This window comes from Salminus brasiliensis, chromosome 5 (assembly GCF_030463535.1).
Source record: "Salminus brasiliensis chromosome 5, fSalBra1.hap2, whole genome shotgun sequence".
Classification (NCBI taxonomy): Eukaryota; Metazoa; Chordata; class Actinopteri; order Characiformes; family Bryconidae; genus Salminus; species Salminus brasiliensis.
In genome coordinates this window covers 11,608,862-11,636,858 of record NC_132882.1, presented here as the reverse complement: position 1 = coordinate 11,636,858, position 27,997 = coordinate 11,608,862, and the positions used below count along the sequence as shown (strand labels likewise).

General features: G+C 38.9%; 1 protein-coding gene across 1 annotated transcript; it reads left to right on the top strand.

The window, feature by feature from the left end:
- The first annotated feature begins 123 nt into the window (after positions 1 to 123).
- Positions 124 to 27,997, top strand: vstm2a (V-set and transmembrane domain containing 2A). Its single transcript, XM_072679386.1, has 5 exons — positions 124 to 534; positions 1,291 to 1,460; positions 22,387 to 22,437; positions 22,824 to 23,157; positions 27,202 to 27,997. The coding sequence occupies exons 1-5, from the start codon at positions 459 to 461 to the stop codon at positions 27,276 to 27,278; spliced, it is 708 nt and encodes a 235-aa protein (XP_072535487.1). The 5' UTR covers positions 124 to 458; the 3' UTR covers positions 27,279 to 27,997.

Below are 27,997 nucleotides of genomic sequence, written 5' to 3'. Positions count from 1 at the left end.
AGAGAGAGAGAGAGAAAGAGAGAGAGAGAGAGAGAGAGAGAGAGAGCGCAAAAGAGAGAGGGGGAGAGAAAGAGAGAGAGAGAGAGAGAGAGAGAGAGAGAGAGAGAGAGAGAGAGGGGGGAGAGGAACGGAGCCTGCTATTACATCCATCACAGCAGCTCGCAGACGCAGCCCAGCGTCGAGTCCAGCTCACCGCGTGCCTGTAGCACCTGTGCACAACTTTCACTGGAGTCTCTCAGCGTGTTTTGCGCGCGTGCGTGCGTGCGTGTGTGTGTGTGCGTGCGTTTGTGTGCGTGTGCGCGTGCCAGACTTACAGCATGCTCCGCGTTTGGCAATTGCGCTCCAATCCCTTTTGCTCGGCTTTGAATTAAATGCGTTGAGCAGGTTTTTGGGGGGTTCCTTTGATTGGAAAAACGCCGTTTCTCAGCTAATGCGAGATCCTCGCGCTCTGTGGAACGATGTGGACCTTACACGACAGTGCTGGATTGGTTTTCTTTTCCTGTTTGTCCATCCAGATCGGATTTTCTCTGCAAGGTAAGTGCGACGTTTGAAACGGAGCTTTTCCCTTCTACACAACGAGCCGGTGCAAGTCCTCCCTCACGAGCTCTAATGATGTTATGACGCTGTGATCTGGGGTGCAGAAGCTATAGCATTTTTACGCACGGTGATTGTAGCCGCACTTTTCTTTGCCTGCCTCCGTAATCAAGAATTAGGATACAACTGTTGATCTAGGAGAACTTGGGTCAGTCAGACTTGATGTCGTCCCCTCGTTTCGTTAATAAACGCGCGTGAGGCTTGCTTGTTTTTTTCCCCCTTGCCCAACTCCTCGACATTAAACGTAAGGGGATAACTTTGAAGGGGACGAGCTGCGCGACCTGCATTTCAAGTGGCGGAGCTGCAGAATCGGGGCTTCGCTCGGGCTCGATGCTACTGCAGGGCTTTTTGTTCAGCACCGCGGACAGCACCAACCCACCAAGCCTCAGCACAATCACGATGGTCGTACACGCCAAGCTCTCCACGATAAGCTCTGAGATCTCAGAGAGCTCAAACGCAAAATATTCAAAAATCAACCCGTCCTTCCCCAGAAAGCAAACCACAATTAATCATTTCCCATCGACTCTCTAAGTGTTTTAAATTCTGGGTTTTGTGTCGGTGAATATCTAACTGTAGGTTATGTGTCTGCTTTTTTAACTGATCAGAGAAGAGCACCGGCGCAACAGCATGTTAAAGTGTAGTTTGTGCTCCACACTTTGGATAGCTGGTAATTTATCACCCACCTCTGCTTCACAGGAAAGTTTACGGATCTGCCTTCCAACATTACTGCGAGAGAGGGACAAAACATTGAAATGGCTTGTGCCTTTCAAAGTGGGACATCTTCTGTTTACTTGGAGATTCAGTGGTGGTTCATACGAGCTGCTGAGGAACCGAGTACGAGCGAGGAGGACGAGGAAGAAACGGAGGTAATTACGTTTTCAGTAAAGAAAAAAAAAAGAGCTCTATTGGTGGTCAGTGTGTTCCTGTCCATAACCCAACCCACAGAGTTCTGTACTGCAGCAGTGCTGAATATGCTGTGCTATATAAGAGCTAATCTAACTATATATATATATATATATATATATATATATATATATATATATATATATATATTTCTTTATTGGAATTATTGAGCCAATATATGGAATAAATGGACATCTATATACACAGCCTATACCTCTAGTGACTAAAATTGCCTGCCTCTTATTAAACCTGTATTTAATTTTGCAGAGTGCTGTAATGAAGTGGTTGTAAGGCTTTTCACAGGATATTAGCCTGCTGATGAATCAATAAATCAGGCAGATTAGGTGCTTGTTCACATATAGAGTTGCAGTAATTGACCGATTTGTTTAAAGGGAGTTACTGGTTAGCTTGGTACCCAGGTTTGTAGAATTTCACTTGTACATCCGTTGTAAGGAAATGCTCCTAAACATATAAATAAGCTTGGCATCTTTTATGCTGAACCATGTCTTATTGCTTTATTTTATTATCTATCTTCTGGTTGGCAGTGCCTGCTCTACTAGCCTGCTGCATTCTGTATTGCTGGAAAACCCAATCACACCTATATATATATATATATATATATATATATATATATATATATATATATAATAACACTGTGACAACATCCATGCATCTTGGGATTTAGGACTTGCCTGGTCTTGAGAATTGCTGTGACACACCAGCTCTGAGGCTGCTGGTCTGATTTTGAAGGACAGGACGTTGGACAGAGGCATATCTGGAGATGGCATCTTAGACTCGGAGCATGCTTATTAGTGATGGCATTGACTGAATGACAACAAGTTTGTATCTGACCGCCTGCATCATGGTGTTCTTCTCGAAGAAGTCGCTTCTGACACACTGGTGACAACGGAACAGCAAGCCTAGGCGCTCGAGTGATGTAGCGTGCGACATGTTACATGTTTATTAATAAGGCGATTTTGAATCTGTTGTCAGAGTTATGCCACATCATGTCTGAGACTGAGTCATAGCATGCATCTTTCCTAGCAAGGCACGGAGGTACTTAACCTTGTCACATTGCCGCATAATCACTTTGAGTGAATGCCGTGGCTTGTTGTGACATTCCTTTAAGTCATCAAAGACTTTTTTTATGACGGTGAAAATTGCAGTCGGTGGCACTACAGTTATACAAGCACTTGCCCATGATAAGCGCTCAGTCAATTGGTATGCTTTTGGGGGCATTTGGCAGTTTGTCATTGCTGACATTAAATGCAGACATCTTTCCTTTGATGTGTTTTCCTTCATCCAGTCGGCACAATAAGGAGAAGGAGGCCCGATGCCCCCCCCCCCCTCCCCCCCCCACAGCCCCTAGAAAAATCTGCTTGGGTTTAATACCACTATTACTGCACTATTGTTGTCACTCATCATGCACATATTGCCAAGCCTTTGATCCACAGCTTCTATCAATTTCGAATGTGGAATGACAATGGCTGCTGTGCAGCGTGTGGCGGCGTTCATTGAAACTCATTCTTTCCTGAGTAGCACGCTTCGGATGACAGGCAGCTGGGTCCCTGGTGAACTGGGGGTCTGACAAAAACAAGGATTGAAGAGATATCCTATAAAAAGATACATCCTTGACAAGTCAGCGTAATAAGATGGGTGACTATTTCAAATGGGCTCTGATACGTTACACCAAAGGCACTCACCTCTGAAGGGTACCCATTAAGAATACAGGAATATGAATTTCTGTTGAGCACAGTGGGAAAAGGAGAGGTGGACTGCAGTGCTAGCGTCGATGTGTCATGACATAATGTGTAATGGGTCTCATCCATACACCCAGATTCTGCAGTCATCGATTTATTTCAACCAGCACTATTGCTGATCATTATGTCTAAAATAGAAGTGGAGACCCCTCTGGCCTCTCAGTGCTATTTATAATTATGAACAATGAAATATTCACATATTAGTCTTTCTAACCATGAACATAAAGTATTCACTCACCTTCAAGCAAAGGATCTGTTTGCTACGTCTCAGATAATTTCTTCCATCATCTTTGGTCAAATCACTTGTTCCATACAATGACCTTCACAGCTGTTATTAACTCTGGAGAAAACATCTAAGGCTTAACTAAAATGCTACCCATGTATGTATGTAGCAGCAGATCCACCCAGATAATTGCAGATCCACCCAGCAGAACTGGGCGAGATGATTCCCTAAAGCGTCTTAGTGTTAAGTTCATCTTAAATGCTAGTGTATATAAGCAGTGTCGGCTCTGCCCCTTAGATTATTCATATATGTTCAAAGGAAAACCCACTCTAGTGTCTCTAGATAATGCCTCTGCTACAATGCTTATGGAACCTCATGGAGAATACCATTGAGGCGACTGTTGTCTCAAGAAGTTAGTTTTCATCCATCTAGAAGAACACACCAGAGAGTACTTCTTCATTTGAGCCAGTATTTATTTAAATACTCCCCTACACCCTTTTTCTTTTATTCATTTCTATTATTTTTTTTTTATTTTTCCTTAGTAGTAAAATGTTTTGACACAAAGCTGCTCTCCCGGTTACTTGGGCAGGAATGGCCCATCAGTGTATTCATGACATGCATTAATACACATTATAGCCAAAGGTCAGACCAAGAAACAGGAGTAATCCCAGTGAACCACGCTAAGTGAACAGCACATTAATTTGAACATGCTGCTTGGGCACTATTCACATGGTAAGATTATACAGCAGAAGCCTCGCATTATAGATAAGGACTAAGGTTCCCAGAAGCATTATAGAACCAAGCGCATTGTGAATCCTGCCTTAAGATTACTTATCAGTAGACAGTTTCTTTTCTTTCTTTTTCTGTGAGATATATAGGCACAGACTCATCTTCAGGGCAGAGTTAACTCCCTTTGGATGTTTAGCAGGTATAAAGCTTTTCAGGAAACAAATACAAATTAAGCATGCATTTTTTCAAAGCTGCTTCGTAAAGTATTTAAAGTTTAAAAATTAACAATACTGGGGAATCCAGAGGAATCTCATTTTTAATTAGATCATGTAGGACCGACCTCGATCAAGCCCAAGTCGGAAGGATGTAATAGTTGGATTGTACTACTAGAACGATAGCAGTTGGAAAACACTGATTGTAGTGTTGTGATTGAGTAGAGTACCTGTACAGTATAAAGCTCAGTGTAGCAGTGCAAGCAAGCCTTAGGCTTATAGTCCCAACTGTATTACAGTAGTGAGATTCAGGTTCATGCTCTCCATGGTGCCAAATGGGCAGGAATGTAGGTTCATTCTTGGAAAGGGCAAAGCAGATGACACACCATGCAGCCGGGCATCTACAAACTTGCGCAATTGCCCTCCAAGCATGTTCTACCACTAGACGATGCCATGTGGTCAATCATTAAAATGGGCTGGAAATTTTTATAAGCAGTGGGTTTGAGAGAAGAGAAAAAGCTGGTATCTAGGAATTGTAACTGCAGTGTGTGGTTAACCAGAATAATTTGAAAAAGATGGAATTTGAATTATACTTGAAGTGAATTCTTCCCAAGGTAATATGTTTATTCTAAGGTAAATGTAATCAGTCTTACACCAGCATGCATAAAGGTACACTATATTGACAAAAGTATTATACTACACTATACTATACTATATGGACACATGCTCCTTCATTGTTTCTTCTGAATTTGAGGGTATTAAAACCGTTTATCCTGCTTTTGTTGAAGTAACTGTCTCTACTGCCCAGCAAAGGCTAGATTTCCTACATATCTCTGAGGATATGGGATTTGATTGGTTTCAGCGACAAAAGACAAAAGTAAGGTTAGAATGCTGGTTGATCGCCACCCCACCTCATCCCCAACTCCCTAGTTAATCCCAAAAGTACTGGATGGAGATCCATCATTCCAGAGGCACAGTTCCACTGCTCCACAGCTCAATGCCGGTTGGCTTTATACCCTTCTAATCCACGCCTGACATTAGGCATGGTGCCAATAGGTTCATGTTGATCTGTTCCGGAGAGTCCTATTCCATTGGCAATACTTCCCCCAGGGACTAGACAAGCTGTGTGTGCATCTGCACATCTGTGTCAGCAATGGGTGTGACTTAATGTATACCTGAATGCATTCGTTAGAAAGGGTGTCCACAAACATATGAACATATTGTGTATGGGTTGAAATTGAAAGTGTCGTGTTCTAGTTTGTGGATGAATAATCGTGAAAAGGTGTTCAATGTTGTGTTGCTATTTGTCAGACATTGTTGTAATTTGCCCATGAAAGGAGCACTGTGCCAGCCTCAAGCTACTGAAGATGAACTAAGTTACATAATGGAAAATGATTGAAAATGACATTTTAATATTCCCCATTTACCAAGATCGTGGCCATTTGATTTAGCCGGCAAGACCTTCACAATCACAAGTAAATGCAAAATCCATCTTTCTAGCTTTCTCATTCAGCCTAGTCACTGCCCAATTTTCGAACAAGTTCCCTCCACCGGACAGCTGAAGACAAAAAGGATAGGAGCTCAATGAAAACACTTGGCTCTGATAACTGCTTCCATCGACCAGCTCCTCATTAAGAAGACACATTGACAATCAGTGTGACATTACCCTGATCATTCTGTTACCTGAGGACGAGTATTGGGTCTGGATAGAAATTGGCCTTTAAAGCTGATCTAGGACCAGTTTTGTCTTCTGTAATTGCAATCCAGAGCATTACAGTAGAAACCATACAACCAATCTTAGCTGAGCATAGATCTACTTCTGTCTTTCTGTGGTTTCAATGACAATAGTGAAGCAATTCAACTACAGTCACCAAAATGTTTTGCAGAATAAATGCCTTTGTGAAAATGCTGCAAAAAAGAAAAATAAGCAATTCAGTTCTATACATTGATTTGAACAGAAATTAAGACTCATTGTTTCTAAAGCGTAGTATTCAGAAATTAAAATGAATACACTAACTGCTAAACTAGTACTTAAATATGTATTCATCAAGCTTTCAATCTTTTAAAAACGCAGAGCTAATATTATTTACATATTGACTGCAGTTAATACCAACAGTGGACCCTTTTTGGTGCTATATACAACCATTTTATAAAAGGTTCTATATACTATAAAAAAAAAAAAAAAAACATCTACAAATGATTTTTCACTAATGTGAAGAACCTTTAACCAGGCAAAGAAACATTAAAGCATTCTAATATTCTTTGAGTTGTCGTAGTTCCTTACAGAACCACTGCCTTTACTACTACTGAAGAACCAGTTTTAAGCGGGTAACAAACAAACATTTGGAAACTAATTCAGTTTGCAAACATATCTAAAAAATAGAATAGAATAGTAATGGTAGCTGTTTATGATTTTTCCACTTAGCGTTTCATCTTTATATTCCACACAAACCCATTCTAATCCTGTTTGAACTAACTGATATTCATTCATATAATGCATGCAGCCACTGGAGACTTTACGACTACACGAATAGGATACGTTGGTATTGGCTCAAGCTCAGTTTTCCATTAGTTATAAATACTTGGAGTGTTCTTTGTTCCCAATGGACATTTGTAATGGAATGGATGTCATGCTCTTTAAAAATGGCTGTTAACAGAATTTGAACTAAGGACTGCTCTTAGTAGGAGCGGTGATTTGCAGACACAGATATGATTCAGCTTATAACTCTGGAATACATAAAAGTAAGGGAAGGCAAAAAGACAGTAAGGAGCCATTGATTAGGACCTATGTGTTTCCTTTTAGCATGTTTACATTTTTGGAAAAGTTGGACTAGCATACACAGTTTTATGTGAAGTCAGATTTTGTGTAAATAAGTCTTCCAATTATTTTTCCTAGACTTAATTACTGTTTATCTACTTAATTTGATATTTTATGAAAAATGTTTGATCGTGGCATGTAAAAAGTAATGGCATTTTTTTTAACTGTTCAATTCCAAAAAATATATATAAATTTGTGCTCTGAAATGTGTAGAGAAAATTGTTATTGTATGTTAAACATAGAAGTGAAAAGTAGCATACCATGATCCCCATACACTGTTGTCACCTCTTTCAAAAGCAAAAACCCATTCAAGTAAAACAGAGCTGTAAAACGAATGAATTACAAATTCTAAAAGCTAACAACACAGTGAAGTGCCTCTCAGAGAAGGGCTGACGGGAGAAATCTCTGCTGCAGGTATTCACACATTGATGGAGGAAGAAGCTAGAAGGGCAATATTAGACTAAAAGCTAACCCTATCAGACCATACTACATATTTTTGCTAGCTAATTGCACACCATGCCAACTGGACACAGAGTGGTTCCAGAGAGGACAGCAACATGTCCTCTTTTTGGGATTTGGAAAATGCACCAGGCCAGGATTTCTTAATTGTATGAAATGTCTGTGATTTTGCCTTGATTTCACTTCAGCATTTGCTTCTATAGTTGCCACACATTTTTACAATTTTAAATACATCTTCTTAAGTCCCACCATTTTACTGCCACTATTGTTCTACATGTACCTGAATCTAGCAATCATTGGTCAAACTGCTCCCCACCACAACCTGAACAGAAATGTTAATTAAAAATAAATCAGTTTGACTTTACCTGATTTTATTATTTTATTAATGTTGCATGATTGTAGAGATATTTAACTTCCTCCTACCATCACAAATACACATGTCATGGGCTACCTTGAGGCCCCCCAGTTACAACATACTAACCAGACTTGGTAATAATTATTAATAAATCTATTAAAAGCTATTTTAGGCTAGGCCAGGCTAGGCTAGGATAGTCCTAGTGTCTTCTGGAAGCCTATTTCATTATAGGCTGCTTTACCTAGTAGAATATGCTTGTGAAACCATATTCCAGCATTTTTCACCCCAACAGAAGTAACACACTTAATATTTATGGTTTATCAACACCTTAAAAAACTGGCAATTGGACATTTGTTAATAGCATGTATTTAAATATTGACAGTGAGGTTCTTTAAACTTTTCAATTTCACACACAAATCTTGTGTAATCTCTATAGAGAGGCATTACCAGTAGAATGGGAGGCTCTGGAGCAGCTGCCCATGAGCGTAAGATAACCATTCCCAATGCAAAATGTTGACTAGAAGAGTTTAAAGCCCCTCAGCTTTGGGATGTGTAACAGGGGAATTGCATTTCTCTATTGAAGGTGCATCTAAAGCCTTCGAGATGTGTTGGAGAGGTGTTTGTGATCATTCAGCATCAGTACCTGACCTCACTACAGCTCTTGCGGCTGAATGCACATCCTCACAGCAATGTTCTTACATCAAATGTGAAGCCTTCCCAGAAGAGTAGAGGCTGTTATTGCAGCAAAAAAAGGGCGGGGGAGTATTATATACTATATTAATGTCCTTGATTTAGGAAGAAACGTTGGATAAGAATGGATGTACAAACTTTTAGACTTTTTGATGGGGTCAAAGTCATAAAATGCAATCAGATTTACCGTAATATTAAGAGCCAATAATGTCACGGTAACACTTTTGCTTATTCATACTTGATTACTGATGTGTTTTACTGTTTGTGTGAAACCAGGCATTACTGCTCTTTTGCCTCATTTGCATATATTATTATACAGCAAATTTGCCAGTGTTAAAGCAACACTGTTAGAGATAAATAAACATTATGGGTGTTAAAATGTAACATTCATAGTGTGAATCTAACACTAACAGTGTTGATTTAACACTGGCAAATTTGCCTACAAAATAAGCCTACCACAGTGGCAAATCCTGTTTGAGGCTTATGGGCATTTAATATTTTCTATATTTCCTTTTTTAAATCTTAGTATGCTTAAAGGGTTAAGTCTGTCCTTTTTGTGAATTATTTTAAAGCCCAATAATGTAAAAATTTTGAACATGGTTTATTTAAATAGATAGAAAAACAGATATTGATTGAGAAAAGATGCAATTCTACCACCTATAAAAAGTCTATTGCCCACAGAAGGGCCCGAAGTGTTATTACAAACTTCTATACCAAAGAATGGCCCCAACAGTTTTTACAGAAGTCCCTGTAGTTACTGAATATTATTGTGTGTTAAGCCTTTCTGCATTTATGGGTTAAAAGAATAATAGCTTGTCAACTCAGTAAACATGCAGTCCATGTAAATTGAGTCCATGTAAAACAGTATATCTGCAGCAGGTAGTTATTGTTACATTTGATACCAAGCTGATACAATCTGTATTAATATACCATTAGGATCCACTGCTCTGATGAGTGGATTCTATGAGCTTTTAGTTGATTTAGTTTTGTTTTTGGCATCCAAACAGGCACTGAGCAGAGAGAAAGAGGGCCCTGCACAGAGCACCGCCATGGTGAGGTTACAGTGGAAATAAATACATTGCCGCACATCTGGCCCATTGTGCAGGTGCCAGGGGTGGTGTATTATTTTGCTGTTTCTATGCTGACCCATTCTACTGAACTCTTGTTCTGCATTGCTAAAGCATTCTGCATGACTGATTGGGTTTCGGCAGTCAAAATAGATGTAGATTATGAGGCATTGCAGACACCTCCAAAATGTCATGACGTTTGGCCTTAGTAATCAGAGACTGTGCCAGCATGACAGAGCAAATGTTTGTCCTGCCTGTCAAACACGTGCTGGTGCATGTCTGCACGTCAAAAAGAGCACTGACATTAAAGCGTCATTTTCACAGACAACATGGCACCCATAATAACAGATAAAGCTCTGCTGTCTCTCATGAGCTACAAAATGGCAGAAATCTATTACTATCTAACCATTAGATGCTCATTAAAGGCCCATTAGTCAATGTTTTCATCCTTTTTGTTACCAATTCAAATAAGCTGTGAAATATGTAGAACATAAAAAAGATTATCAATGGCATCCGCACATGTGTATAAGGTGCCTGAAACGTAAGGACTGGAGCCTTGTCTCTGTTTACACTGACCTCCTGTCACTTTATTAGACACTCTTTAACGCCCCATTTCCTAACCCCATCTCCTCACCGCCCCATTACTCCACCCGTATCTTTTCAACCTCCCATTACTCCACCCCCATCTCCCTCTATTTTGCTAGAAATACATGCCAGAATCAGTGGCAAGTGGCAAGCACTCTGAATCTATAATAAGAGTTAATACTGGATGAGCTTTTTAAAATGCAGAAAATGATGACATGTGAGGGGGATGAATATCGATACAGAATTAGTGATGTTTCTTCTGGGCAGGTACGTAAACACAAATGCAAATGCAACTGTTTGTGAAAGACTATAAATAATCAATCAAGATGACAAATATTTGTCTCTTAGAGAGATGAGTAAAGTAAAACTTTGGGTTAAAAAAATATTAGCAATGCTGGATGACTGCAGCTAACAGTGCTAACTAGCTAACAGGCAGTGACTGATAAACTCATGGGAGCTCGTTAAAAAGACCTATCAGACAGTGAAAGCAGTCAACTCTTCTTGCAACAGCAGAATTTGAAGTGTTTATAGGTCTATAATTTCACCATCAGGAAGATGGATCCAAAGAGTGCTGATGATTTCACTTACTTAACCACTAGAGATCAGTGTCTTGATTCCTGACTAATACCACTTTTTTAAAACAATATGTAAGAGCTACAGTAACTGAGTGGATGCCATTTTGGTAAATGTGGGTTGGTAATGGAACTGCGTCTTACTCAAGAGTAAGAGTACAGACCCTGAATCAATTGGATGAAGAAGACCTCATGAAGTTTTCAGAGATTTCTCTGAGCTGTGTGGAAAATAACCTTCAGGGATATCTTTATAACATGACGTGCAGGGGGTGTTTGCTAAAGGGCTAGGATTTGTTTTGGAAGCAATCTCAGTGGAGAAGCTCATATTTCATGGCTGATGAGTCAACTTTTCCCCAGAGGCAGCCAATAAGGATCAATATCAACTGTGCTTTATTAACTGAGTGCATGCGCAGTCCTGAATTAGGTGGTTGTCGAGAACAGGAATCTCTTGGAAGGCTTTGCTCAGCTCTATATTATTGTCTATAGAGTTCATGGGCAGGTACCCAATAAACTATGGCCGAAAGAGAATTTGGTGTCTTCACACAATTTGGAAGCTCTGTGCAACACCCATGGTCCTGGTAGATAAAGAGAGAGAGAGAGCGAGAAAGAGAGAGTGAGAATGAGTGGGCAGAACGATTGAGGGGGAGAGGGATTCAGTGTGCATGCAGTATGCAGTGAAGATGCCAGCAGCGTAGTCCAATTCAATTTACTAGATCAAAACAAAAGTTGTTCTCTTTGAAGACACTTGGCACAAGGGCATCCAATTAGGGAATGACTCACATTTGATCCACCCCAGCTCCTGCAGGAACATGTCTGAATAGGCTCTTGCAACAGGTGCAAATATATGTGCCCCGTGAAGGACCATTTGAGGCGTCAAACTTTATTAAATTCTAATTTGAGTTATTTGAAATACTTTTTTTTGCTAACAAAAGAATATGACACAATGATGCACCTACACTGCTGGACTCTCACCTTGTGGAATGCATTGTTGTAAATGTTCATTCACTCTTCTGTATCATAGATAAAATATTCATTTCCATTGGTTTGGAATGTATGTAAAATTCCAGAGTTGCTTTTGGATGACCTTTTTCTCTAGAAACTTAAAAACCTGCAAAATGTTGAATGGAAAGACTTGAAGTCAACATAACAACTTTCATATGTTGGCCTATGTGTACACACAGCAGTGGACACTGCTCTTTTGAGGACCTTTTTAATGATGTTCAGGTCAGGAGACTGTGAGGGCCATGGCAAAACCTTTAATATGTGCCTCTCACGGTGGATTTTGAGGTATGTTTAGGATCATTATCCTGCTGTAGAAACCATCCTCTATTCATCATGAGCTATTTACAGATGGTGTGATCTTTGCTTCCAAAATATGCTGGCATTTAATTGAATCCTTTCTGCCCTCTACCAGTGAAATGTTCTCTCTACCAGTGGCTGCAAAAGAAGCCCAAAGCATGGTGGATCCACTATGTGAGTGCTATGCAGGTGCTTAGACGAGCCCATGGCTGCTGATTGTTGGGACAAAGTCTGAGGAGTCAAAAGTATTTACAAGACCGTGGAATTTGAATAGCCTGGCCTTTTCTAATGATGACTAAGAAAAAGTCATAGTGTAAGAATCTGGGTCTGAGACCTTGATAGAAGTTATGTGATAGCCCTTCCAAGGTGCCCAAACTTTTGCATGGTGTTTTTTATTCACGCTAAAATAATACAGAAACAAAATCACACTCTAATCTTGTTTAAAATGTTAATGTTAAGATAATTTCATCTTCAACTTAATGTCTTTTGGACATGAATCATCTTCTACTCACTTAACTATATAGAGCCACAAACAATTTGATCAAGATGCCCAAACCGTTGCATGCCATGTGTATGGGCCCATTCTTACCTCCAGTCAAAGTAGGAAATGTGCTCCAATAAAAGAATTATGGCTGTCATAATGTACATTTTTTTCATAAAGTACAAACCACTGTTCTCACTGTTCACTGTTCACTGTTCTCCATACACAAGCTAAATAAGCTATACCCTGTCTCACTAGCTGTGCATGCTAAGTGAATCTTGGATAACGAAAATTAGCTTAGCTAGCAGATTTACCCCTTTAATAAACACAAATTAATATTTTATGAAAATAGCAGGAAATAAATAGCATACATTATGAGATTGTAAGATCTTTTTTCCTCTTATATTCCATATTAATTATGATATGCTTTGAATAAAGATCTTCTCTTAGACACAATGTCTGTCATGCCAGAGGCATTTATTAAAGTTTGATTTAGCTGAAAAAAGCTCTTGAGTGTCATTTTACAAGGATCACAAAATAGATAACTTCCATTGTTATTTTCAGTCCTAAATCATTGCAACCTCATATACGGAGACCACCCTGGGAACAATGAGAGTATCTGTGCCATCTCAGTTTCCTATGCTAGACCATAACACACACTCTGTATCTGGGTAGCCCTCAGCCTTCTCCTATAATGGAATGAATTAGGAGCCAGTTGTGACTCTATGGAACAGAGGCCTGTGGACGGCTGCCTGCGGCCGTAAAGGAGATGAGTGCCCACACATAAAAGTGGCAGATTAGATTAAATACAGACGGGTCCGCTTGATGTGTGGGATGACTTTGACCCCCTTCTGGGTTTAGCCTTCTGCCCTCTGGTCTGCCAACGGGCCTATCTCCTTTCATTCCTGCCACCAAATGAAATGCAGTCACTCAAGAGGGCTCCGGCTGACACATCCTGCTCAGATGGAACTGCCACACTGTTTTGATTAAGGATGTCGATCTGGAGCTCTAAGTGCCACTGCGTCTCATTGTGTGAAAGTCATTTACAGAGGATAGAAACGGCTTATTGTACTGAGTGGCAGTCGTTGAGTGCTGATTAAATGCATTGTGTATGTCTGTGGGTTTGGAACAGCTGTGTTGATGATCATTGATAAGCTCTATGTACTGTGTATAAATGATATTCCTCATTGTCATGCACAAAATATAATGAATAGACTTACCATATGGAGAGTAAAAATGCTAATTGCGATATACAGACTTATGTTGCATACAAAAATAACTCGTGATCCTACCACTATACATGATATGTTTTTTATACATGGCATATACTCCCACAAATGCAGGAGTAAGTTTAGGTTATCTGCTTATTAAAATGCATATTTCCATTACAAAAGCATTTTCCAGACCACAATAAACACATAGCACAAATAACTACTTAATAAAAGAAAATGAAGATTGTCCTACTAACAGCATTACTTTGCTAATAAAGATGGCTAAGTTGTCAATTAAAATGACCACTGTAGAAGCACTCTTGAGACTCTGCAGAAATTGTAATACAATTTTTTTCTGATTAGTAGCCAATGACAGAATCAACAGGAAACTGTGATTGCCATTTTGATAGTTTGAAGTTCTGTACAGAGGATTAAGATGTTCTGGTCTGAAATTGGCAGCTGACTCTTATATGCTTTATTTGCTATAAGTGAATTTGTTTAGGCAGCCTAAATAATATAATATGACAAAAAATGTAGACTGTATTACAAGGATACAAGAAGATGTTTTGCCATTGTGTAAAATAAAAGGTATTTTTTGGGGGGTATTTTCTGTATGATTTAAGTTTTACACCAAATAAGAATGTATCATAAAATGCTATTTTGTGATGAGAGAAAACACTCCAAACAACAATAATATACATCTATAAATGACTCTATGAACTAGATGACCTTTATACAAATGAGTGTCGGCCAATCAGATGTGGCGCTCTAAAGATTCAACAGTACACTGCAGACAGAGCAGGAGATATACTGGAGGAACAATTTATATATTTAGACATTTATATGTTTATAATGCCACTTTGAGGCTCAGAACTAGCCCTCAACGTTGTATGCTTTTCCACCATAAAAAGTTTCATTCTATGGTAAAATGGGCTTAAATGAGGGTTTTAATGGGCTTGTAAAATCGCATCTGAATATTTCTCACCCCAACCAAAGTCACCTGCTTACTATTTATACACAGAAGAATTTAATACTGAGTAAGTGCATTCTATGCCAGCTTTAGGTTATATGAAAGAAAGCAGATCAACTTTTAGAGCTTGGTGGCTTGACACATCCCCGTCTCTCCACTGTGAGATATTGCACTCATGAATAAGGCATGTCTTCTTGTTGTGATGAAAAGTTAATGAGTTAGTCACAGGTAAATCTGTTCCTCTTTGAAAGGATTCTTCATGATACCAAAATAGTTTTCTACTACGTCGCTGAGCTACACCAATGCAGTCTAATGTGTCATACCTCATTCAGCTTTTTTAGTCATCGTCAAGCTTCTCTTGAGTTGAACCAGTTATGTTGCCAGAGAAACCTCAGAGAAAATGAAGCTCAGAAAACAGAGAAAACAGAAGAACTTGATAAGTGTTCTCAGCAGGGACGAGGCGAGGAGCCTCAAAATCTATAGCAAAATATTTCTGCTTTTATATGTGCAGGATTATTCACAATATTGACTTTTACTCCATTGTATATAGTCTCTGTCATGCAAAAAATGTTTTTTTGTTTTTTTTATCTGAATTTGAATCTGGCTGTTTTCTTTATATCATTACAGATTGCATGGACCAATAGAAAATGCTCCAAAATTATTTGGGATAACATTTTTACATTGCCTTCCATTGAAAGTAAAGAAGGGTTTCCCTTCTCTTGTAAAATGGCCATATTAGAGATACATGGTTATTGCATAACATTGATATGTTCTTAACCCTTTTCACAAGTAAGTTCTGGCTGAGTAGGTTCGTCTGACATTTGCACTTCAGTTCTAGATTGTGACCGATACACAGCAACTCAGCTGTACGTCATAAGCAGAATAAGGGGGTAAGGGGGGTAAGATGACAAGATCAGATCAAGAATCTTGTGGTATTTTTATTATTAGAACTGATTTTCTTTGCATGTGGTTCATTCATTTCTGCACCTTTTAAGGTGGAACAGAAAATGTCATTAAGAAGCCAGTGAATAACTTCATCCTCATGTGTGGGTGTTGTGTTGGCAGTGTCAGAAACTGCAAAGGTCTGAATTTGATGGTGGAAATGTTATACTGTGGTTATGTGATGGGGTGGGTACATTTCCAGAAGCACAGCAGACAAAGAGGAGCTTTGTATAAATGAGATTATGCATATTTCATAACATACGATCTGACTGACACGTTTCCCTGATGTGGTCAATTTGTCAAAGTGTTTGGGAGGGCAATTCCAATCCACACACTTAGCATTGGGGGAAAACCTAAAAAAGAACTTGACTTGCTTGTTTTTACAAAGGCCTACAGAAACCCTGCTCTGTGTCATATTGACTTGCTTCTGTAGACCAGACAGTGAGGTCAGGGATCAGTGAAGACATATATACTGCCCACAAAAAAGAAGTAAAAAAAAAAAAGAAAAAAAAACTGTGCTGTGTGCTAGAGGGAAGGATGTAGACCGAATCCTCTCAGAATCTGAGTGAAATAATTCATTTCAGGCTGTCAGTCATGGGCAGACAGGATGTCTAGTTCAAGGCTAAAGCCATCAATCACATGGGGTGTCTCTCTCGCCAAACTGAGTCTCATCTGCTGATCCTAAATAACCTCATGTAGAGCTAACAATGCACCCACTGCACCATGTGCAGTTAACACCTGTAGGCTAACTAGTTAAGTCACACGTAACAGATATTTCACCATATTGAATAAGATACATGGTTTTGTAGTACTTACACAACTGACTAAAAGACACAGTATGTCTCATAGGTCAGAAATTGGGTTTATTATGTACTGTATGTTAATATGAAGTTAATTTTGTCAAGGCTCCACTCTGGATCACCCTACTGCCCACATATTTGGTAACTATGATCCACATGCAGCACATGGCACAGTACATTCTTTTTTTGTTCATTTTCTTCTGCCAGCTTAGAGAGCCCACACCTTCCCACTCTTCAACTTAGATATTAGCTTGATATGTGTTTGATTTGTTAAATTAAGTGCATTTCATCTGGCACACGGAATGGAACCACTGATATTCTTCATAATAAAAGTATTATGAAGAGCTCTGGTTGAACAACTCCATGTCAGCAGCATTTCTACATACACTGCCAAATTGAAACTGTGATCTAATGTAGTGTGGGTTTTTAAAAGTGTATTTAAGAACATTCTTCTACTTTTACCCTTAACATTCAAAGTGAGTGTTCCTCTATTAAAATTCCACAGGATGAAGCTTTTCCTGCAGCTTATTATAGCCTCAGAGGATACACACAGTCAAGCGTATTCCTCTTGCATTCCTTTTGAACTCTCCATTGTTTATGAAAAGCCGATTAGATTCATACCCAGACCAAATGTAAGGTCTAACTTTCTGAAGAACGCAGCACATTAAATTATGTAGATTATCAAGTTAAAACAAACAAACAAACAAAGTTTTGGGTATGAATGTGAAGGTGTGCTAGTCTTCCTGGTGTTGGGGGCTTTGCTAATGACTGGGTAATTCAGTAATGTGGGCCTTCCAAATTAGGTAGAAAACGGGGTAAAATAAAGTAAAAGATGCTCATTACATTGATCTAAGCATTTCAGATTTGCAGGCCATGTTAAGAAGTTAAGTTCACTATGTGTCCAGCAACATCCACACACTCCTTGTAAGATAAGATAAGATAAGATAAGATAAGATAATCCTTTATTAGTCCCACAGTGGGGAAATTCTCAGTGTCACAGCAGAAAGGGATAGCAAGACACTCAGCTACAAAAAAAATGTCGATAAATAATTTACACTAAATACACACAATATAAATAAGAATTAAAAAAAGCAATAACAATATTATTTACAGGTTACAGGGGGTCATTGCACATAGTATTGTCCATTGTGCCCAGAGTCAAGAGCAACACTAAACTACCAAAAACTTAACTTAAAAAAAAGTTAGGAAAAAGCTCAGAAGTGAGCAGGAGCTGCTGCAACAGGCTGCCACCTCTGCGGCGCCATCTTGGAATTGTAATTACTGAATTAAATTCAAAAGGTGCAGCCATTGCTGACACAGGCTTTCAATTGTGCATACACCTTGGGTAATCTCCAGTGAAAAGCATTTCTAAAAGAATGGGTTGCTCTTTTGACCAGTGTCAAACATTACTTAGAACATTTATAAAGTCCCTGAGCATTGATCTATAGAGCAGTAAAACTGTGTTTTCTGTAGTGATATAGGGAGCTCCACTGAATCCCTTTTGGGAGGAAATGCGATTACAGTGGCATACAAAAGTTTGAACTGTGAATAGTCAAGTAAATAGAAGAACGAATCTCCAAAAGAATCTCCAAAAGGCATAAAAGTAAATAGTGCTGTCAATGTTATGAGGGGACATTTCACAGCAAAATCCAGAAGCAAACCCCAAACTGCTTGTAAAAAGGCTAAAGATAAATAAAATCTTTTACAGGAGGATAATGATCTTAAATATACAAAAATCCAATAGATCAACAGATCTCAAAGGAGCAGTGTATGTAAGATGGCCCAAGAATCTCACAGAACTAGAGGACTTTTGCAAGAAGAAATTGACAAAACAAGGAAACTCCCCCAAACAACAATAAAAAGACACCTTTAGCTGGCTATAAAGCTAGTGTTTACAAGCTGTGCCCAAGATAGTTGCCAAGATAGCAAGGAGAGTATTACTAAGTAATTACCTTTTTTTTCCTTATCTTGGAACTGTAAAATATTAAAATAAAAAAAGTAGTATTGCTTAAAATATAAAAGAAATGTTTCCTCTTTAATGTTATATATATTTTATGTATATTACAGAAATTGTGCATGCCACTGTACTGCATACCTCCAAAATCCTTAAAGCAATGTTCCAACATCTACAGTAGTAGTCTTCTCTGAAGAGTAGGAGCTGTTACTGCAACAGTTGGACTATTAATCCCTATTATTACCTTAGTTTTTGGAAGAAACAAAAAATGAACAGCTACACTGTTATATGTCCAAACGTTTGTGGAAACCTCTTCTAATAAATGCATGCAGCTACTTTAAGTTGCACCCATTGCTGACACAGACATGCAGATGCACACATAAGGGGATGGGACATGGGATAGAGGGGTATAAAGCCCCTCAGCATTGAGTTGTGGAGCAGTGGAACTGTGTTTTCAGGAATGATGTCCAATACTTTCGGGTTGCGTTGGACATGATGTGGGATGGTGTTCATTCAATGTCCTGACCTCACAACGTTCTTGTCACTGAAAACAATCAGATCCTTACAGCAATGCTCCAAAATCTAGTAGAAAACATTCCCTGGAAGTAGAGACAGTGACTCCAACAAATGCAGGATAAACTCTTTTTTTAATTTCAGGAGAAACAATGAATGAGATGTTCCAATACTGTAAGCATATCTGCAGTGGTTTGAATATGTGATATATGTGAAAATATATGTCTAGCTTTTTTTTGTTGTTGTTCTGTCTCTTGGCAAGCTGATTGCTGCTAACAAGAAATTTCTTTCATTATGCCTACATATGCGCAATGCCGCAGCAAGGCCTGACCTTGCAATTCATGACACATTTCTATGTGTCTGTGTGCAGCAGTATATGACACTATCCTTCTGAGCTTCATCAAGCTTCCTCAGCGTTATGAGTTTGTTTGTATACTGCCTCACACAATTCGACAATACATCAACATACTAAAGTGCAGTAAAGCGTTTTTTGTGCAAACACACAAAACATACCTTACTTGACAATAATGGGGATGTGCCTGCCACCGAACAAAATTCATTATGTTCAGAAAGTGAAGTACACTCTGAGTTATAACCTTACCAGTCTGCTGTGGAGGTCTTGGCAGCATTATGAAGGACTGCCGAAAAAAGTTTGATGGTTTGAAGACCTACTAAAAAGTGAAAGCTTGCAACTGGGGAGAATTTAGATTTTAGATGGTGAAAGAAAACTTCAGGCAAAATATTTCAGTTCCTGTAAATGGAACCTCTGATTTGTGGGTCATTTGGGACAATCTTGAACACATTTGAATGGGAATAACTAAAATGCACAACAGAATACAGCAACAGGGTAAGGCTACTTAGTGCTGTTGTCTCTGGATGCTACATGGGCAGGGGAATTGAACGGGTAATTCATGTAGCATCTTTAAAATATAATAAGGAGAGCTATTCTGGGTTATCATGTCCTATTAAGACACCAAAACCTAACCCACAACAAGACTAAACATACTGATACAAGTATTAACGCTGACAAACCAGCCCAACAGTGCAATGCTGATCACAAGTGATAATTATGGTGCAATCAGCCCAGATAAGTGTCATTAACCATACATCTTGATGTGTGATTACTTGGAAAACTGCTTTAGTGCATGGAGGAACTTAATTAGCTATTATCTCCCTGGTCTCAAAAGTGTAAGTCCAGAGCCTGCTCCTCTTCCATTAGTCGAGTTTGTGTTGTGAAATTTTGCAGATGCACACACATTTCTTTTATTACACAGAGCCCTAGGGTCGTTAAGAGGGAAGGAGAGTATGTTTAGCATATGTCTACTCAAGCAACGGCTGTGTGCTGCTTCTGCTGTGTTTCAGTGCTAAGCCCCTGGCACTGTCATTGTAATGCCTCTACGTTCTACTCCACATACACAGGGCGGAAATGCACCAATGGAAGAATGTGTTGAACTTCAGCCAGCTTAAGAAAGATGAAACAACGTACTCAACAGATTTTGCACAGCCTATATCTTAACATTCATCATTGCATCTGGTCATGCCCATACTAGGCTTCTCAAACTGCTTTGTGGCCTTGCTAAAAGTACAGCATAGAACGGGTAGAGTGGAAAGCTAAATTTCATGATAATGAAGTGCATATGCTACATGACCGTGGCCATTCACGGGAGCTATGTCTATATTTTATCATAAATGATTCCATTCTCCTTCCTTGACATTAATTTAGTGCTGAGACCCTTGAGCCTCATGCATTATGCAAAATAATCGCAGGGGAAGCTTTTAAAAGAAGTCAATTTCAGTGAGCACAAGGAATGACAGGGCGTTCTGAATGATGGAGTTTATTGTAAAGAGGAAATGATCAGAAATGGTTCCATTAAAGACATTCAGTTTAAGTTTGTTGGCTCCATGAGCTGTGATGCTTTTGCATGTCAATGCAGGCCATTGGTTCTCTAGTGAGCAAAACTTGGTGTCATTATTTGGATGTTGCATATTTCAGTTTGAAAAAGACCTTAGAGTCTTAACTTATGCTTTGCTTCCCACTTCATCTGTAATGTTACACTGAAGTGTGTGGTAGATTTCTTTTCAATAAAATTGCATTAAAAATCATTTTATTCTGAATATATGTATAAACAATATATGTATAAACAACAAAACAACAATTTCAGTAACAAGCTGTGGTATACCCACTAAGTGAAACAATCAAATTTGCTTAGTGGTGAACGGAGAGTCCTTTTTCTAAACCCGGCACAAGAGAGGCTAATAAGAGAGTGTTGAACTCCCAGTCGAATTCCTGGAATCAGGATTGCAATTGGAAATTCATTAGATCACGATTAGGTTAATTGTATTTGCACAGAGTGGGCAGCTATTGGAAGCCTGGTTTAAATGAGTGGCATTTTATAGTATGAAAGTAGATGGTATGTTCCATGGCACTAATGGAGATAAAGTATACCATGTAAGAGGAAGTGGACGAGAGTAAGATTTGGATTTTGTCCTCACTGCAGTATGTGATGCAACCTTATAGCTTTCAGACTTTAATATGCAGTAAATACTGTTTGCTGAATTCTCTATATTCTCAATTTTCTTTAAAATCAAACCATGGCATCAAGTTCACCACCAGTCAGAGAGCCCATCTTTACATTTCCATGGTTTTGCAAAGCAGCTGATTGCATTGGTTTTGAAATGTGTTCATATCATAAAGTTGCCCTAAAACAACCGTAGCCTGGTTAAAGTCTGGAGTCAGCAAGGCTTCACTGGCCATCAATCCATGTAGCATTCATTTAATTTTCCACTACAATGAATGTCATAGCTCAGCCACATTTAGGAACAACTTAACCAATAAGTCCCCACCTAAGTACAAAATCAGGAGCCCTTTGGCTCCACTATACCTTGTACCTCTCTGGTCTGATGGATTTTCTGATAATGCTTTTTTGACGTCGAACTGTCTGAATATTTTACATTTCTTAAACAGAAGAAAATGGCTTTTGAGGTATCATCTGTCCTTCTGACTGTTATAATGAACCAGTAATATTCCTTTAGCTGTCAAATAAAAAAAAGTCTTGGAAAAAGTGCTTGCCATCTTTTCTTCTCCCTTAAATGAAAAAAAAGTTATAGAGGGCTTAAAATATTTATAGGCTGTGTTGGCATGCAAGTGAGAATAACATAGTTATCCAGAGATGAAGGGTGGTGAACTTTCAAAATGATGAAAACCTGAAGGCAGTCTTTCATGTTTTTTATGCTTCTCTTAAATTCTAGATGGAGCTGATACCAGAGCCTGATCCGGACGATGAAGGAACTAAAATAAGTGTAAGTATACTCAAAATATTTAAGAATATTTTTTATCTACTATTATTTCTGCAATGTCAGTTGCATATAGAGTTACAAATACAATGGTATAGAATGTTGTTTGTATAGATACTTTGGATGTAGATTATTTGGACTTTATTTGACAGTACCTGGAGAAGTAATTCTGTTTTGCAGAAGGCTTTACTCATGTCTGTCAAACACAATCTTGGAGTGCTGATGTGTTTACTACCTTCAGGCAGCTGCATTATACTGAAAAGACAAGGCTGCCTAAATATTACAAGACCAATAGCTATTTTCTCACATCATTGTAAGATGAAAGGTCAAAGTACTGTGAGTGAGTGGCAGATTGAATGTTACTTAAACCTTGTCTTCCATTTCCTCCACAGACAGTCAAGGTCCAAGGCAACGACATTTCCCACAAACTACAAATCTCACGGGTGAGCAAGAGTGATGAGGGTTTGTATGAGTGCCGAGTCACAGATGCCAACTATGGAGAACTTAAGGAGTACAAAGCCCAGGCCTACCTGAAGGTCAATGCCACTGTCCGCAGAGGACTCATCAAGAAGACATCACCCCTGCACCTGACGGATAAGAAGCCCCGTAAGAGCAGCTCGGCTTTGGGCCAGGACAGCACCGGCATGAGTTCAGACCAGCGTTCCCAGTCCACCTCTACCTCCCAATCATCACAGTCAAAAACAGTGAAACACAGCGCAGGGTCAGGTAAGAATGACTGTACTGCAGCTTTTATCATCAGTTGGGGTTGTTTGTTTACATGAGCATGGATATAAAATGCTCACACTGTGGTTAGGCCTGCCCTTTTGCAGCTTACTTCTGCAGTGCAGTTGGTGAAGTCCATGACGTTCTGTCACAGGAATTCTAAAGTTTATGTAGTATTTTATGAGCTCTAACTTTTTTGTGTTCTACACTCAAGAACTGTACAGACTGAGAAAGAACATGTTGTTCACTGGTTTCCAATATTAATGGGTAAAAACATGGATTGCCTGTTTTAAACCAGACAGCATTGTGTAGAGCACAGGCAGGTAAAGTAGCCTAACTACTTTAACTCAATTAAAGGTTACTATAGGAAAAGAATAACTAGCAAATAGTAAAGTAATAAAAAAAACTTCAGAGTACAAAAGTACTAACATATTAAACTATACAACAAAATATACTACAGCACATTTTGCCTCCTGAATTTTATGGTATTTAATTGTATTCATTCTTTATCTGTGAAATATTTATCATGTCACTGGCTGCAACACAAGCCCAAAGCACAATCAATCCACCACTGTGCTTAACAGTTGGAGAGGTGTTTATTTTTATGAAATTATGTGGCCAAACATTTGCATAGTCCTCCTCTCTCTAAAATTGCACTAAGCAAACATAAAACACTAAACTTGCTTAAAAGGTTGAAAAGGATGTTTCATCTTTAACTTTATTCCATTTGGAGATACTACCCATTCTAGATCCTGTTACAGTATTGTGCATTGCATAACATTAAAATATTCACTTACCACTTAATGGAGAAAGAGAAACTGTGGCTGAAATTGTTTTTAAAATAGTTTTTCCTTTGTGGTGCAAAGTGAAGGTCCATTTTTTCTTACAGGACCTAACTCAAAGCTAGTGATTCCAAAGCTCTCAGATGGAGCTTCCATGACAGACCGCATTAGTTCCAAGATTTAGAAGTCAAATTCTGAAAGTAACTTTTGAAATTTAATAGGTTTTGTAATAAGCTTTATATGAACTGCAGCAGAACTCATAATAGAATTTATAGGAGTGCCTGTAAATGACTTTACAGGGCCGTTTCTGCTGCCAGTAAAAGTCATAACTCTGCTCATCAATTCAATAAAGGTGGCATTGCATAGTGGTGATAATGCTGTTCTAAATAGTAAATTTATTAGAATCTTTTAGAAACTTGTTTGCGTGAGCATTCCCATTCCCACAAGTGGGCCATAATGTAAAAGTAAGTTGCTAGAGGCTTGTTTTATTAGGTGACTTTTTAGAGTCTTTTTAAAAAATCATGACTGAATGGACCTTATGGACCTTGCACTGCATTAGGATATGATTAGAGGCATGCTGTCAGAGCAAATGCCCTAAAATGAATAAACCAATAGACCTTAATAAAAATAGACCTTATAAACCAAACAAAAGACAGTCTTGATCCACATGTGAAGTGACTTAGCATTTTAGATGAAGCTATTCTGTGTTTCAGTGGTGTGTGTTAGTAATAGATGCAATACTCAGACAAGCCAGGGAGATTGGCCAGGGCTGGTTTGTATGTTGTCAGGCATGGCTGGGCAGTTGGAACTGTATTCTAACATGGTGAGAAGTTCTGCATCAACAGAATAGCTGATAGCCCACTCAGTCCCATGGGGGGATGGCAGACGAGCCCTATGCTGTCTCACTCACGCACACACATAGCCTCTCAGAGTCAGAGCAAGAGAGGCCAGAGAGAGACTGAGAGATAGCCAGGTCTCTGCATTTCCTGCTAAAACTTGAAAAATACAAAACTCCAAACACTTTAATGTGGGTAAGCTTGGCTAAAACGATTCATGACGACATTAATAAAGCAAACACAAATGGAGATTATTTTCATAATTACCACTCACTCTTATTTCTTCAGCTGAAGTGCCTTAAGCACTCTTACCTAACAACACCTCCACAGTAAGCCATCTCCAAGATCAGTGAGCTCTAATTACAGATCATGACATTCTGACACAACTCCCGACTCTCCTTATAGCTAATTGGATGGAGCTGGTTATAAATGTATAGATGCAATGTGCAATTGGGGGCTCTGAGAGCATTTCAGCCCTGAGTAAAAACAGCCCGCAGGAATGATTAATTATTCTCTACAAAGAGGAGGAGGAGACGCAGGGAAGCTTGAGCCCAGTGCGATTGCTTCTCCTCCATGATGCTCCTGTTCACTTGATCACTGCGGGCTAAATGAAATCTGGCAGGGAGGAGCAGAGGGTCATGAGCCTCCATCTCTCTTTCTTTTTTCTTCCCCCTCTTCTCTTCACTTTCCTGATATTGAACTTGGCTGAGAGAGAGACTCCCCAGACACCCCTCCTCTCAAAGAACTGCTGTGCTTGGTCTGACGGAAGAATCCCGTAAATGTCACAGTGATTTACTGAAAATTTCATTTTCCATTTCCTCAATGTTGCCTTGTTATTAGGGGTTTTATGGCTAAATATACAGCCTTCTGACTCTTTTACTCTCCCTCTCCTGTTCCCTCTCTCTCCCTTCTCTGACTCTCACTTTCTCTTCTATACTTTTTTTTACAGGTTCATAACAAGTTTGTGAGATCTCCTTTGATGTTTTTAGGCCACCTATTTTAATTCCACTGTTCAAAAGAAGACTGGATAATCTGAGGAAATAACTGCAAAAAAAAAACAAAAACAAAAACAAAAAAAACAACCCAAAAAACAAAGATCAAAATAAGAGTGCTCATTGCCCAACAAGAACATGGCCTCATTCTTAGTCAACAAGCTTTCTACCTTAATAAATGCATAAATTTAATTGCCTATACTTTCACGATGGTTCTTCCAATGCAAATTCATTGCTGGTTGCTCTACTTTATGAGCCCCATTAAAAGAAATCTATCACCCACTCATATGTAAAAATGTCATGATCATTTATAAATCATCTTTTTTTATGTAATGTGTTGAGGAAAAAAAAAAAACAGCACAAATACGCCTTCCCAGAACAATTACTCATTCGTCAAATCCCAATACCTTCTCTTAGTTTACCCGCGATGCCCTTTTGCCATGCAGGGGTGCAGAGTGCAGTGCATGGTAGTGGCTCTTGCTCATTCAGTGATCGCCCTTGGGAAGTATGCCGGCTCTAAATTGAGGCAGTGAGAAAATGCAGGGTGCACTGCGCATCATGACAGCTAAACCACAATACAGACCATCAAACGAAATTGAATGCAAAGCGTAGAACCTGCATTTTCTGTTGGTAAGAAAGAGAAATTGACTTGGCTCAGCTGACACAAAATGAAAGGGTGTTCCATTCAGTCCCCTTTACAAACCAGGAGTAACCAGGAGTGACATTTTAAATGGAGTATGGGATTATGTAAAAGACTGTTTCTTTGAAGTTGTCTCAAAGTACGGCTAGTGCTTCAAAACATTCTTAAAAATGAACCATAAGTTATTCAGCATGATGTGCTCATGCGGTCAGATAAAGCCCTTCCGCTACAGCGCAGGCATTGCTAGATACTCAGATAGATGAGTTCCTAACCCATGGACTTACTGACAGATTTTTCAGCACTGGTTTTCTCTGCATATAGAATGCATTGAATAGATCACAAAATCGTTTAGATAAAGACAGCAACTTGACAGGTCAGGTCAGTGTTGAGCATTCACATAAATTCCTGTTTGTGACAGTTAGCTTTTTTGCATTGTAAGACTTCACGGCAAGAGTGAAAGAAGACTTTTTACATTTGTAATGCCATTAGCCTATGGAAACATTCATTCATTTTGCTTCAGGATTAACTCCACACAAAATATGTGCATCTTTAAATAAGCCCTCTTTGCACTAGTCAGATTATGTAAGAGTATTCAGGTCTGTCCAGCATTCCACAAGATTGTGATAAATTTATTACTGTTACTATAACAAGACCTAAACCTGGCAAAAATCCATGTCGTCAATGATTCGTGATCAAAGCTGGATTGCATGTGATTGATAGACCAACCCATGATTCACTGTTTGCTGTTTGCCTCTGTCAGCTTTAAGATATTGATGCGCCTGCAATTTCTTCCCCAGGTACCAGGATAGCTACGAGCTATGGACTTGCTATCCTGCTTTTTGCTAGCGGCTGCGTGAGGGGAATTTTGCTATAGTCGGTGACTCTTTTTCCAGTTCCACCAGTTCTTAAAGCCAAGAGAAAAGAAAAAAAAGAATCACTTGCTATTTCCATGGAGTGGATGGCACAGTTGTCTCTTACATAAAACCAATATTTGCACCCCAAATGTTATAATTATCTTCACCAGAGTCACTTTCTTTCAAAAGCCTTGGAGGATAAGACTTCTAGGACTTGTGTTTTTCATGCTCCGGATGATAAAAACACAACATGGACGCAAAGAATTATGGGCTACCTTTCACCCATATGTTACTATGAATTTTGTTGTATTTTTTTCTGTTTATATCCAGCTGTGAATTTAATATGACATGCTCTAAAGTTCGGGAAGAATTTATATTTGTGTAATATATAAATATATACATACAGATGCATATATAATGATTTGATTTGAAACCTTCTTGGACTCTGTACAGCTTGCATTCATTCTGGAATACTATGTGTGCAAGGACACTGAAAACATGAGCATAACAGCACTGGCATTTAAGTAAATATTGTGGCTGGATAAGTAATGGAGTTCTGCTTAACTGTGTGATGTTCTAAGCTTTGAGGTTCCTTGACTTTATTTGATGCAGATTGTCCTTCTTGCTTAAATGCACATGCCATTCTTTGTTGTTGCAGGGTTTGTTTTTGTTTTGCTTGTTTGGTTTGATTTGATTTTGGGTTTATTTTTGCTTAATAAATGTGAGCTTATTTCTGTTA

Bases quoted from the DNA above. Each gene is read 5' to 3' on its own strand.
- vstm2a (XM_072679386.1), top strand. From the start codon at position 459: ATGTGGACCTTACACGACAGTGCTGGATTGGTTTTCTTTTCCTGTTTG. The intron at 1,461-22,386 runs GTAATTACGTTT...CTTAAATTCTAG, and splicing joins AGGACGAGGAAGAAACGGAG to ATGGAGCTGATACCAGAGCC. The intron at 22,438-22,823 runs GTAAGTATACTC...TTTCCTCCACAG, and splicing joins ATGAAGGAACTAAAATAAGT to ACAGTCAAGGTCCAAGGCAA.